Raw genomic sequence first — 12,989 nt, 5'->3', positions numbered from 1 at the left:
TAAAAGTTAACCACATTGCTGTGGATTGGAGTTACCTATTGGCCAGACTGAGTAAGGATGGCAGGCTTCTTTCCAAAGAGATCACTAGTGAACCTGTGAGTTTCTACAACAATCTGACAGCTTTTTGATCACTTTTACTCCTTCCAGATTTTTAGACCAGGTTCAAATTCTCAAACTGACAAGGTTAGGCGACACCGAGGGAAAACGTTTTTTTTAAATGCAGCAAATGGTTAGGATCTGGAATGTACTGCATGAGAGTGTGGTGGAGGCAGATTCAACTGTACCTTTCTAAAGATAATTAGATAATTATCTGAAGAGAAAAAAAATGCAAGGCTACAGGGAAAAGGCAGAGGAGTGAGACAAGGAGAGTTGCTGTTGCAGAGAGCCAGCACGGACACCAAGGGCCGAATGGCCTCCTTCTGCGCTGTAACCATTCTATGATTCTATGAACACTCACTATATGGATTATTAGCCCAGGCCTCTGGATTACAAGTCCAATAATGTGAATACTACACTACTGTCCCAATCAAAGAACAGTATACAATTGGAGGAGAACTTTACAGTATCAGTGGCATAGTGGTATTGTCACTGGACTGGTGCTCCAGAGACCCAGGGTAATGCTCTGGGGACCTGGGTTCAAACCCCACCACGGTAGATCATGAAATTTGTACAAAATAAAAATCTGGAATTAAAAAAGTCTGATGATGACCATGAAACCATTGCTGATTGTTGTAAAAACCCATCTGGTTCACTAATGTCCTTTAGGGAAGGAAATCTGCTGTCCTTACCTGGTCTGGCCTATATGTGACTCCAGACCCACAACAATGTGGTTGACTATTAGGGAAAAAAATGCCCTTTGAACAAGGGCAATTAGGGATGAGCAATAAATGCTGGCCTAGCCAGTAACGCCCACATCCCATAAATGAATTTTTAAAAATTGTTTTCTCAATCAGCAGTCTAAAGCATAAGACAAGACTGGATTACACTCAAGAATTCAAGTCTTTCACTTTGCACCAATGCTAATGGAGTTCCAGGGCAATTTTGAAGTCAGTGTCTGATCTGAATCCAGAACAAAATGGAACAAGATTTCCTTCAGGGAACTCTCATTCCAGAGCAACTCAGGTCCCAACCCTTGATCTTGCTCTGCTGCTACTGAATCAGTTTGAAGCGCAACCCACTTATTTCCAATTACAACAAATTCAACATCATTGAAGCCTAATGCCCAGAAACAGCCAAGAGAGTTAAGACAAAAACATATCTCTGGAGTGTACATCAGGTAGTAAGGCCAGGATCACAAGGGACTGTTTGCAAATGAAGGATCCAAGAGCATTGTTTAAAATAATCCCAAAACGACAAAGAAAAAGCAGCTCAAAAATCTCAGAATAAACAAGTAGAGAAACAAAACAAGGAGCGGTGATGGGCAGAACAATGAGGAAACACTAAAATGAACGGCCAACTTGACTGGTCATTGGGTAAAGATTGAGGTTTTACACAACCTTCAACTGAGATTTGAGTTGGTCAGATTGAAGCAGTCAAAATTGAAATAAACTTCAGTGCACAGCACACAAGAGCTTTTTTCTCTTTCATGGGATGTGGGCGTCGCTGGCTAGGCCAGCATTTATTGCCCATCCCTAATTACCCTTGAGAAGGTGGTGGTGAGCTGCCTTCTCAAACTGCTGCAGTCCATGTGGTGTTGATACACCCACAGTGCTGTTGGGAGGGAATTCAGGAATTTTGACCCAATGACGGTGAAGGAACGGCGATATAGTTCCAAGTCAGGTGTGTGCCTTGGAGGGGAGCTTGTAGCTGGCAGGTGGTCCCATGCATCTGCTGCCCTTGTCCTTCTATGTGGTTGAGGTTGTGGGTTTAGATGATGCTGTCGAAGGAGCTGTAGTGAGTTGCTGCAGTGCATCTTGTAGATAGTACACACTGCTGCCACTGTGCATTGGTGGTCAAGGGATTGAATGTTGAAGGTGGTGTATGGGGTGCCAATCAAGCGGGCTGCTTTTGTCCTGGATGGTGTTGAGCTTCTTGAGTGTTGTTGGAGCTGCACTCATCCAGGCAAGTGGGGAGTATTCCATCACACTCCTGACTTGTGCCTTGTAGATGGTGGACAAGCTTTGGGGAGTCAGGAGGTGAGTTACTCACCACAGGATTCCTAGCCTCTAACCTGCTCTTGTAGCCACAGTATTTATCTGGCTAGTCCAGTTCAGTTTCTGATCAATGGTAACCCTCAGAATGTTGATTGTGGGGGATTCAGCAATGGTAATGCAATTGAATTTCAAGGGAAGATGGTAAGATTGTGTGGCGCGAAGGTTACTTGCCATTTATCAGCCCAAGCCTGAAAATTGTCCAGGTCTTACTGCATGTGGACATGGACTGCTTCAGTATCTGGGGGGGTCGTGAATGGTGAACATTGTGCAATCACCAACGAACATTCCCACTTCTGACCTTACAATGGAGGGAAGGTCACTGATGAAGCAGCTGAAGATGGTTGGGCCTTGGACACGACCCTGAGGAATGCCTGCAGCGATGACTTGGGACTGAAATGATTGACCTTCGACAACCACAACTATCTTCCATAATGCCAGGTGTGACCCCAACCAGTGGAGAGTTTTCCCCTGATTCCCATCGACTCCAGTTTTGCTAGGCTCCTTGATGCCACACTCAGTCAAATGCTGCGTTGATGTCAAGGGCAGTCACTCTCACCTCATCTCTGGAGTTCAGCTCTTTTATCCATGTATGGACCAAGGCTGTAATGAGGTTGGGAGCTAAGTGGCCCTGGCAGAACTCAAACTGAGTGCCAGTGAGCGGGTTATTGCTGTCTAAGTGCCGCTTGATAGCACTGTTGATAACACTTTCCATCACTTTGCTGGGTTATGCAATTAAAGCAATGACAGTTGGTGTCTCACTTCACTAGACTGATTCCTGAAATGCAGCATTTGTCTATGAGGAGATAATTAGGAACTGAACCTATATTCCCTCAAATTTAGGAGAATGAAGTGATCCAATTGAAACACATTAAATTCTTAAGGGGTTTGACAGACCGGGAGGGTGTTTCCCCTAGCTGGGGAATCTAGAACATGGTGGCAAGTCTCAGAACAAGGGGCCGGTCATTTAGGACTGAGGCGAGGAGAAATTTCTTCACTCAGACCGTTGTGAAACTTTGGTCACTCTTCCCCAGAGAGCTGTGAATGCTCAGCCAGTGAGTATCACCAAAACAGAGATTGATGGATTTTTGGGTACAAAGGGAATTACGAAATATAGGGGTAGCATAGGAAGGTAGAAGATCAATCATGATCTTATTGAATGGAGGAGCAGGTTCAAAGGGCTGAATGGCCTACTCCTGTTCCAATTTTTTTAATGTTCTTACAACTTATTTGAAATAAAATCCCTATTTTTTGGTCCTTGGCAAATTTTGATACTCAAAGTGCAGGGATGTCCATACTGAGGAACGTATTGTTCATAAAGGGGAGGTTTCTATACTGCTCCAAACAACATGCCTTCACCCCAACCACAGACTGCTGCATCCTGCACCAGCTATCCTCACCTCCCCTTTATCCAAGATTGCCAATTTGTGTTCCAACCGAATTAAGAATTATATTGGGACTCATTTCAACTGCCACACATTTCTATTTCCAACTCTTATAGCTGGTAAATTTAAAATGAAGTCCCAGATGTTGATGAAGCCTGCTAGTCCAGTGTGTCGATCAAAAGTGTTCTTCATTTACTGTGACCACAGCGCCTCACCTTCTTTATCTATTTTAAGAAGTTGTAATCACACTCTTACTTATTGCTTCAGTATACAAATAAAACTTGACAACCATACCAGTTCCAACAGGTATCGGCTGTCCGCATATCATGGTAGCTGAGTGTTAACCTTGACTCAGTGATGGTGCTCTCACCTCTGAGTCAGAAAGTTGTGGGTTCAGGCCCCACTTCAGAGGCTGGAGCAAACAATCCAGGCTGACACTTCAGTGCAGTGCTGAGGGAGAGCCACACTGTTGGGAAGGCTCTGCTTTTTGGACTAAATGTCAAACTGAGGCTCCCGAGGCGATTGTAAAACACTCGCACGCTCGGCTTTTCATTATTTACCAACAAATGCACAAACAAGTTAAAGTTCACCTGCATAAAACATGCGAATGAGTTGTGAGGCTACGTGCCCAGAATCTACCACACATTTATTATTTATTCATCAGAAATGTAATTAGCCACACATAGTTAGTTAAAAATATTGGACAACACTGTTCTGGACTGACACTTCAGTGTCACACTGTCGGATGTGCCGTCTTTGCCATGTGATGCCAAACAGTGTCGGCTCTCTCAGGTGAATATAAAAGATCCTAACGCTCTATTTGAAGAAAAGCAGGGGAGTTCTACCAGTTTCCTAATCAACATTACTCGAAACGTCAACTGTATCCCTCTCCGCAGATGCTGTCAGACCTGCTGAGTTCTTCCAGGTATTTTTGTTTTTATCTATCAAACACCAGTTTAAAAAATTATCTGCTCATCTAATTGACTGCTGTTTGTGCAACCCCTTGTTGTGTGCAAATTAACTGTTAATTTTCTCTACACTACGTTGAGACTGCGTTTCAGAAGTACTTTATTGACCGACGGGTCAACACCTTCCAGCTGTTTCCATCCATTTACCTTCAGCTCAAGGCCATAGACTTTTCTTGCTCCCTCCACCTTATAAAGTGGCTTGAAATGTCCCTCAGTGCACGGTGCAAGTGTTTGATTGTTGCTGTGCTTCTTGTATAGAATTCCAACATGAAAGTGGTGTTTAAATGCTTCTCAGCAGAGCCTGCACTTCCTGCTGTTATATGGTGTGCTTGCTACGTTCTCACTCTCTGCAAAGAGTGCACAATGCATATTAAGATATATGCTGCAGTGTAAAATGGCCACAAAACAACTACGAGTCAGATACAGACAAGCTGACAGATTTATCCCCCTTCTCCCGCCCCACCCTCATATACCACACACAATGGGACACGTTGTAGTCAGCATATGCACACAACCAATCTTACTAACATGCCTCTGCCCAGATTTGCTGAAGGAACAACTTATATTTATATAGCACCTTTAACATATTAGTATTTCCCAAGGTGCCATTCAGAAGTATTATAAAATAAAGTATGACACCAAGCCACTTAAGGAGATGACCAAAGCTTGGTCAAAGGGATGGTTTTAAAGAGTATCTTAAAGGAGGAAAGTGAGGTAGAGAGGCAGAGAGGCATAGGGAGGATATTCCAGAGCTTAGGCCTTGGCAACTGAAGGCACAGGCACCAATGGTGGAGTGCATAAAATTGGGGATACTCAAGAGGCTAGAATTAGAGGAGGGTTGTAGGGCTGGAGGATATTACAGAGATAGGGAGGGGTGAGGCCATGGAGGGATTTGAAAATAAGGATGAAAATTTTAAAATCGAGGAAAGAGTAAAACATGCTCAACACTGAAGAATCATGAGATCTACCTGTTCTGAAACTCATTTAGCTAGACAAAATACCTGCACTTTAAGTTAGGAGAGGACACACAATTCTGATCAGAAAAAATGAAAGGGGTGTCAGAAAAATGTATTTATTCAGTTGTTACAATTATGAGGCTTCTAAGATTGTTGTGGTTTGGGACTGTGCTTTTAATTTAGGGTAAAATAAAGTGAATCACATGACCTGTTCTGAAGTCTGCCTGACAACAGGCCTGAGTGACATGACTGTTAAAGATTAAAGAGAGGTTCAGGTTGTTTTGCTGGTTGTTGTTGTAAGGCATTCGCACATGGGAGACCATTGCAGCAGCATCTGTGCTGACAGTGGTTAGACTGGTAGTCACCAAAGTCCCAGGAAGGCGTTGAGAATGTCAGGTTGTAAACAGTTATGCTTTAAACTGTCCATTTATTTCAAAGGTAAAAGTGGGTTGGGGTCTCAAGGATTGATTAATAAGCATTTTTAGATGGATACAAGGCCAATGTGATTCACATTGCCCTGGAGATGAGCTGAGGTGGGGGAAGGGTTTCTTTGATAGCCCTAGAACTCCCAGACACAGATAGCCTACCAGGATCCGGGGGAGAGAGAGAACAGCAAGAGGTCAAAAGTCTCTATGGTTCACTGTACAGGAACATGGGTGGGAGCTCATACTCAGATTGAAAATATCAAATTTATGGGGATCTGAAGAGGCTGGAAGATCCACCTCACTTGCATTAGGAGAATCTCCAGGAAAAATCCTCACTGTGGTGGACTGTTCTGGGGTTAAATGTTACCAGACCAGGAAAGGAAAAGAACAGAAGTAAACCGAGCTAAGAATTGCTTGGGACTGGGTCCAGGAAAATTGAATGGCTACTTAAAGGACAGCGTAAAGTATAATCGTGAAGTGGGATTTTTGGCTGTGTTAAAAGTAAAATGGGAAGTTCTGTTCAGTAGTTTAAAGTATAAGTTCCCCACAGAAATAGTGCCTAACAAATTTGATTGAATTTTTTGAGGATGTGACCAGGTGTGTAGAGGGTAGTGCAGTTGCTGTAGTTTATATGGGTTTCAGCAAAGCCTTTGACAAGGTCCCACATGGAAGACTTATAAAGAAGGCAAATGCACATGGGATACAGGGTAATTTGATAAGGTGGATTCAAAACTGGCTTAGTTGTAGGAGACAGAGGGCGATGACAGAAGGCTGCTTTAGTGACTGGAAGCCAGTGTCAGTGGCGTACCACAGGGATCTGTGCTGGGTCCCCTATTATTTGTCATTTATATAAACGACTTAGATGACTACGTGGGGGGTAGGATTAGTAAGTTTGCGGATGGCACAAAGATTGGCCGGGTGGTCAACAGTGAGGTTGAGTATCTTGGCTACAGGAAGATATAGACGGGATGGTCAAATGGACAGATAAGTGGCAGATGGAATTCAACTCTGAAAAGTGTGAGGTGATACTTTGGAAGGAGTAATTGGACAAGGAAGTATTCAATGAATGGCATGACACTAGGAAGTTCTGAGGAACAAAGGGACCTTGGCGTGTGTGTCCATAGATCTCTGAAGGCGGAGGGGCATGAACGTGGGGTGATGAAAAAGACATATGAGACTCTCGCCTTTATCAATCGAGGCATAGATTACAAAAGTAGGGAGGTCATGTTGGAGCTGTATAGAACCTTGGTGAGGCCACAGCTGGAGTACTGTGTGCAGTTCTGGTTGCTACATTATAGGAAGGATGCGATTGCACTGGAGGGGGTGCAGAGGAGATTCACCAGGATGTTGCCTGGGATGAAACATTTAAGTTATGAAGAGAGGTTGGATAGACTTAGGTTGTTTTCGTTGGAGCAGAGAAAACTGAGGGGTGACCTGATCAAGGTGTACAAGATTGTGAGGGGCATGGACAGGGTGGATAGGGAGCAGCTGTTCCGCTTAGTTGAAGGGTCAGTCACGAGGGGACACAAGTTCAAGGTGAGGAGCAGAAGGTTTAGGGGGGATGTGAGGAAAAACTTTTTTATCCAGAGGGTGGTGACGGTCTGGAATACAGTGCCTGGGAGGGTGGTGAAGGCGGGTTGCCTCACATCCTTTAAAAGGTACCTGGATGAGCACTTGGCACGTTGAAGGCTATGGGTCAAGTGCTGGTAAATGGGATTAGGTAGGTAGGTCAGGTGTTTCTCACGTGTCGGTGCAGACTCGATGGGCCGAAGGGCCTCTTCCGCACTCTGAGATTCTGTGAATGTTACTCCTGGTTTGCTTGTTCTAGTAAAACTCTTAAAACATGAAATCTTGCTGTATCATCCTTTCAGCTACTCACTGGGAGTTCAAATTTCAGTTACTGGTCTCTACAGGGATTGTAACACAGTGGGTGATGAGAATATGGAATTATCTATCATAAACTGCTGTTGAAGCAGAGGCCTATAAAAAATATAAAATATTTAGCAACACTTACAAAAAGAGGCATATTAATGTGTATGAAGATTGAGCAGGAGGGATAAGACTCGATGACCTATGGAGATGTACCTTGGCACAGACTTAGAAACAAGGACACGTGTTTCAGTTGTGTTTAGATATATGCAGGTGGAGGTGCACTAGTTGGGGTTTCACTTGAACACATATAAAAGAAATGCTTACTGAATGGCAGCAGCATCCATTTACTACCCCCCAACACTCCAAAAAATATTTTAAATTTGATAAGTTTCCATTGACATTCTTGCTTTTAGTTACAGTGACCCTTTAGCGGCTGTCAATTTGTTAATTAGCTAGTTTGTTTAATTGGTATATTCAGAAAAGTACAAAGACACAGGTACTGAAACTGTGGTGTAGTTGAGTTAGGAGGTGTATGTTTGTACTCTTTCACTCTGTAAATAAATTTAAATCCGAATTAAGATTGGCTCCAGTACAATCCTTCACTTTTCAGGCTTTCAAGGCAAGAAATATTCTATGACTCTATGCAAAATTACACTTTGACGAGAAGCAAATTTGTTCTGACAGATAACTCAATCAATCGTTCCATTTTCTCTATTATCTTTTACAGTTTTGCTGTTGATTTTACCATATTTTTGGCTCTACCAAAAATTGGATTAGATATAGCCATTTTTATGAAAGTACTTATTTTTCCCCAAAAAATGGAATTGGAGTGTATGAAAACAATTCAGAGGAAGTCCCAGCACAGTTTCTGAAGGTTAGTTTGACAAACTCTGCACTTGAAGTGAAGAAGTCTGAACAAAAGGAAGATATTAGTTTCATGCTTCACCTGACGGCAACAGGACACAAAGCTGGGATAGAACCCAATGACAAAGTTTTTCCCCATGTGATGCACTACCCCGTTGTTATCAACTCCAAGAATGAATTGACACAATTGATAAGTATCGTAAGAACATTCATCTTAGTGTTATGGTCCATTCGCAAAAATGTCAACACTTTTAAATTGGGGGAGAGCACTCAGTTTAAGATGAAAAGCACAACTGTTAATCTCTACTACTGAAGGATCTGTAGTTATCAGGGTCAAACCTGATTTTTTTTGCCACAATGATGGGAATCTCATCCAGCCAACAGGAAATTGGGGGATAATCGAGAATTGCTCCTACAATTAATCTGCAAGTGAGGTTTATGCTTGAGTGATCGACTTGTATTACTCAGCTGGAGTACTGCGACCAATTCTGGGCACCACACTTCAGGAAGGATGTCAAGTTCTTGGAGAGGGTGTAGAGAGATTTACTACAATGATATCACAGATGAGGATCTTCAGTTATATGGCTAGATTAGAGAAGTAGGATTGCTCTGGTTAGAGCAATAAACAAGGTTTAATAGAAGCACTGAAAATCATTAAGGGGTTTGATAGTTAATAAAGTGAAACCGTTTCCATTTGCAAAAGAGTCAGGAAACAAAGGATTAAAGGTGGTTGGCATAAGAGCCAGAGCAGAGATATTTTTATACAGCAGGTTACAGTGATCTGGAATGTGCTGTCTGAAAGCGTTATGTAGCGTCTACAGGACAATATCAGATCATTAAATTCAACTGGTCTATGGCATCACACAAGCCTCCTCCCAACCCTCTTCATCGCACATTTGAAAGGGAATTGAATATATACTTGAAGAGGTTACCTCTAGAGTTCCAAGAATCCTTCCTTGGTCCCCTTCTATTTCTTATCCACATGCTACCCCTTGGTTATATCACATCAGTTTTCACTTGTATGCTGATGACACTCAGTTCTATCTCACAACCAACTCTCCAGACCCTTCGCTGTCTCTGATTTGTCACGCCGCTTGCCCGACATCCAATACCAGATGAGCAGAAATTTCCTCTAACTAAATACTAGAAAAACTGAAGCCACTGTTCTTTGGTCCCCATCAACAAATTTAGTTCCATGGCCATTGTTTCCATACAAGCTTTTAGTCATCCTCCAGATATCTCCTTCTGTGGCTCAGTGTCAAAAACGTCTTTACTGATATTGCTTTTGGTTAAGTGCCTTGAAAAGTTCTGCTATGTTAAATGTATTATGTAAATCTAAGTCGTTGTAGCTCATGGAGAAAAAAAAAATCAAGGCAATGAGGAAAGAACGGGGGGGGTGGATTAATTGGAATATACCATCAAGGAGCCAGCACAGACATGATGGACCGAATAGCCTCCTCCTCTGCTGTAAGATTCTACAATTCATTTACCAAACTTGTAAAGTATAGCATTTTAAACTTTTGCCTTAATCTGAAGTGTATCAGCAAACCCTTCATATTAAACCTATTTTATGAAAAAGTCCAGACAGCAGACTTACCATGTCAGAACTTGCAGCATCAAGGTTTTGCACTCACTGACATTGCTGCTTCGCTGCAGGTAGCAATTTGATATACAAATCTACGTGGTACTTGGGGCAATACTGCCAAGTTTCTAGGCTCTTGCATACTGCCCTTTGGCCAGAGAACACAGAGCTCTTAAATATACACATGGAACCTGGTCCACTGACACCCCAATGCCAACGAAAAGAGTCCAATAATGAGCAGCAGATCGTGTGGAACAGGTTTTGAACTAGGCCAGCAAGCTGCTTGGCTGTTTTTGTTTTAAATACATGGGGAACAAAGCTTTTAACTTGGTGTTCAGTTAACATTAAACCACAAGAGGAACAGCAAGTAAATAATGACTCCCCTGGTGTCTATTGTTCATGTAAACAAATATGAAACCATTTGCCAGCTCAAATAGGCCACTTAAGCACAGAAATTCAACACAAGGACGATTTCAAAAGCAGTGAAGTTCATAGGCAATACTTGCTGTTGGTACACAGTTTCAAATTTAAATATTTTAAACGTTAAATGCTTTTACAAGTTAGTGGGTGCTGCTCATTTCCTATTGTCAGCAAGTCAGGGGTCAACAACGTTGATCGAACATGGGAATTTATTATATATTTCCAGCAACTTTCCTGCCTTATATTAAAGCCGAGTGTCAGGGAAGAAAAACCCGGACTCCTCTCGCACTTTGACTGCTCGGTTAAGCCTCACGAGCGAAATCTTTTGTCAAGGGCACAAATTCGAAACGACTGACCGCCGCCGCCATCCCCTTCTGCCGCCCGGACTCTTACTGGGGGCCGAGGTCTGACCCGGGGCCTCGGTATCCAAAATTAAAGGGAACCAAAAAAAAAATGAACATACACATAATCCTAAATAAAATTGATAACAAGTGAAAGCAGCAGCTAACGAATGCAAGTTTAAAAAAAAACCCACCAAAAACAATATTTTAAGTTGAATATTCCCACAATGTCCCAATGTCCAGGAACGAAAGGGAGAGGAAGGGAAGTAAATGTGAAATCTTTTGGTCATTCAAAGAAAACTTGGCTTTTGTCTTTATAAAAAAAAAAGTTTTGAAGAAACTTTTCTACTTACTGTACATTCCCGCCCGCAGGTGACTCCGAACCTCCCCCAAAACTTATTTTTTGCAACAATGTTTCTAAACAGACAATCAATCGGACACAATGTTTCCCTCTCTGGATTTGCCGCAGTCAAATGTCCAAAAATGTCCGCGATGTGTCAAGTAAAGAGAGAGAAGTGACCGGGAGAGGAGCAAAGTTCCCGGCCATGGGGTCCCCGGTCCCTCCCAGTGCCAGTACCGGCAGCGGGGAAGCCTCGGGTCCTTTGTCTGGTTCCTGGTTTGAATGGGGCTGAGAGACAGAACAAGGGACAAGGATAACACACACACCCCAATGTTATCTCCCAACTGTAACCTCACTCTGCATCTCCTTTATTCTATTATTTTCACTGTTGTTCCTTTAGTTGCAAACTTGCCACTCATCACTTTTTGTGCGCGTGTTGCGGAAAAAGGGAAACTTTGTTTAAAACTTTTCTTTCTGGAGCAACCGTGCCACCTGCAGTCCGCATTGCTCCAGTGGACAAAACCTCGCTGCACTTCTGAGCATTGAGAACTGACTATGCGAATGGGGGAACACTGATCTAATTCTTCTTAATTACAAAGGACGAGTTTGTTTTAACAAGAGAATGCGGGCTGTTTATTGTTCAGTCCCTTCACACATCTGGCAAGATACAGGGGCTGAAAACTTTTTCAGTCAAGCTTCTTCAGCGAAGGCTTGGAGAGAGTGCAGAAAAGATTCACGAGAATGGTTCCAGGGATGATAAGCTTCAGTTTTAAGTATAGATTGAAGATAATATCATCACCTTCAACACCTCTTTGATCCTTTTGTCTGTGACATCTTTTGATTATCTGCTCCTATCACTGCTTGCTTGTCCCTACAACCACCCCACCCTCAACTTCTCTCCCCCCGCCCCCCCACCTTAAACCAGCTTATATTTCACCCCTCTCCTAACTATACTCAGTTCTGTTGAAGGGTCATGTGGACTCGAAACGCCAACTCTTTTCTTCTCCACCGATGCTGCCAGACCTGCTGAGTTTTTCCAGGTAATTCTGTTTTAGTTTTAGATTGAAGAAGTTAGGGCTGTTTTCCTTGGAGAAAAGAAGGCCAAGAAGAGATCTGATTGAGGCATCCAAAATCATGAGGGGTCTGGACAGAATAGATAGGGAGAAACTGTTCCCAGTCATGGAAGGGTCGAGAATGAGAGGGCACAGGTTTAAAGTAATTGGCAAAAGAGGCATGAGAAAAATAACTTTTTCACACTGCCTGAGAGTGTGGTAGAGGCAGATTCAACTGAGGCTTTCAAGAGGGAATTAGACAGTTAGTTGAAAAGGAAAAATGTGCAGGATTATGAGGAGAAGGCAGGAAAATGGCGCTAAGTGAAATATTCATTCGGAGAGGTGTGCTGACACGATGGGCTGAATGGTCTCCGTCTGTGCTGTAACAATTCTGTGATCTCTCAGGAGAAGGAAGATAGAATTGGAATATTTGCATTAACTGTTAACATTGCGCTATCTGTGTCACAAATTGCTGGATTGTCTTTCCCATAAAAGCACAATGACATAATGAGACCCCCTGGACTTATGTCCATTGGTTTATCTCCCTGTCCAACCACATGGAGCTATAAAAAGCTGAAAATAGTTACTGACTAGTATTGATGTGTGGCACTGAGAGGTTAGGGACCAGCAACTT

The 12,989-nt window shown here is 42.8% G+C and overlaps 1 protein-coding gene across 1 annotated transcript in view; it reads right to left on the bottom strand.

Annotated features, from left to right (window-relative positions):
- The window catches only part of gpsm1b (G protein signaling modulator 1b), a 247,444-nt gene extending 235,751 nt beyond the window's left edge, over window positions 1-11,693 (bottom strand). Inside the window, exon 1 of the mRNA XM_078550101.1 lies at window positions 11,317-11,693. Within this exon, the coding sequence (XP_078406227.1) occupies window positions 11,317-11,323 (7 nt within the window). The 5' untranslated portion in view covers window positions 11,324-11,693. The remainder of the gene's footprint in view (window positions 1-11,316) is intronic.
- Between the last annotated feature and the right edge of the window lie 1,296 nt (window positions 11,694-12,989).

This window comes from Cetorhinus maximus, chromosome 10, assembly GCF_964194155.1.
Source record: "Cetorhinus maximus chromosome 10, sCetMax3.hap1.1, whole genome shotgun sequence".
Classification (NCBI taxonomy): Eukaryota; Metazoa; Chordata; class Chondrichthyes; order Lamniformes; family Cetorhinidae; genus Cetorhinus; species Cetorhinus maximus.
Note: the sequence above shows the minus strand (reverse complement) of the source record. Positions and strands in the feature narration are given on the sequence as shown.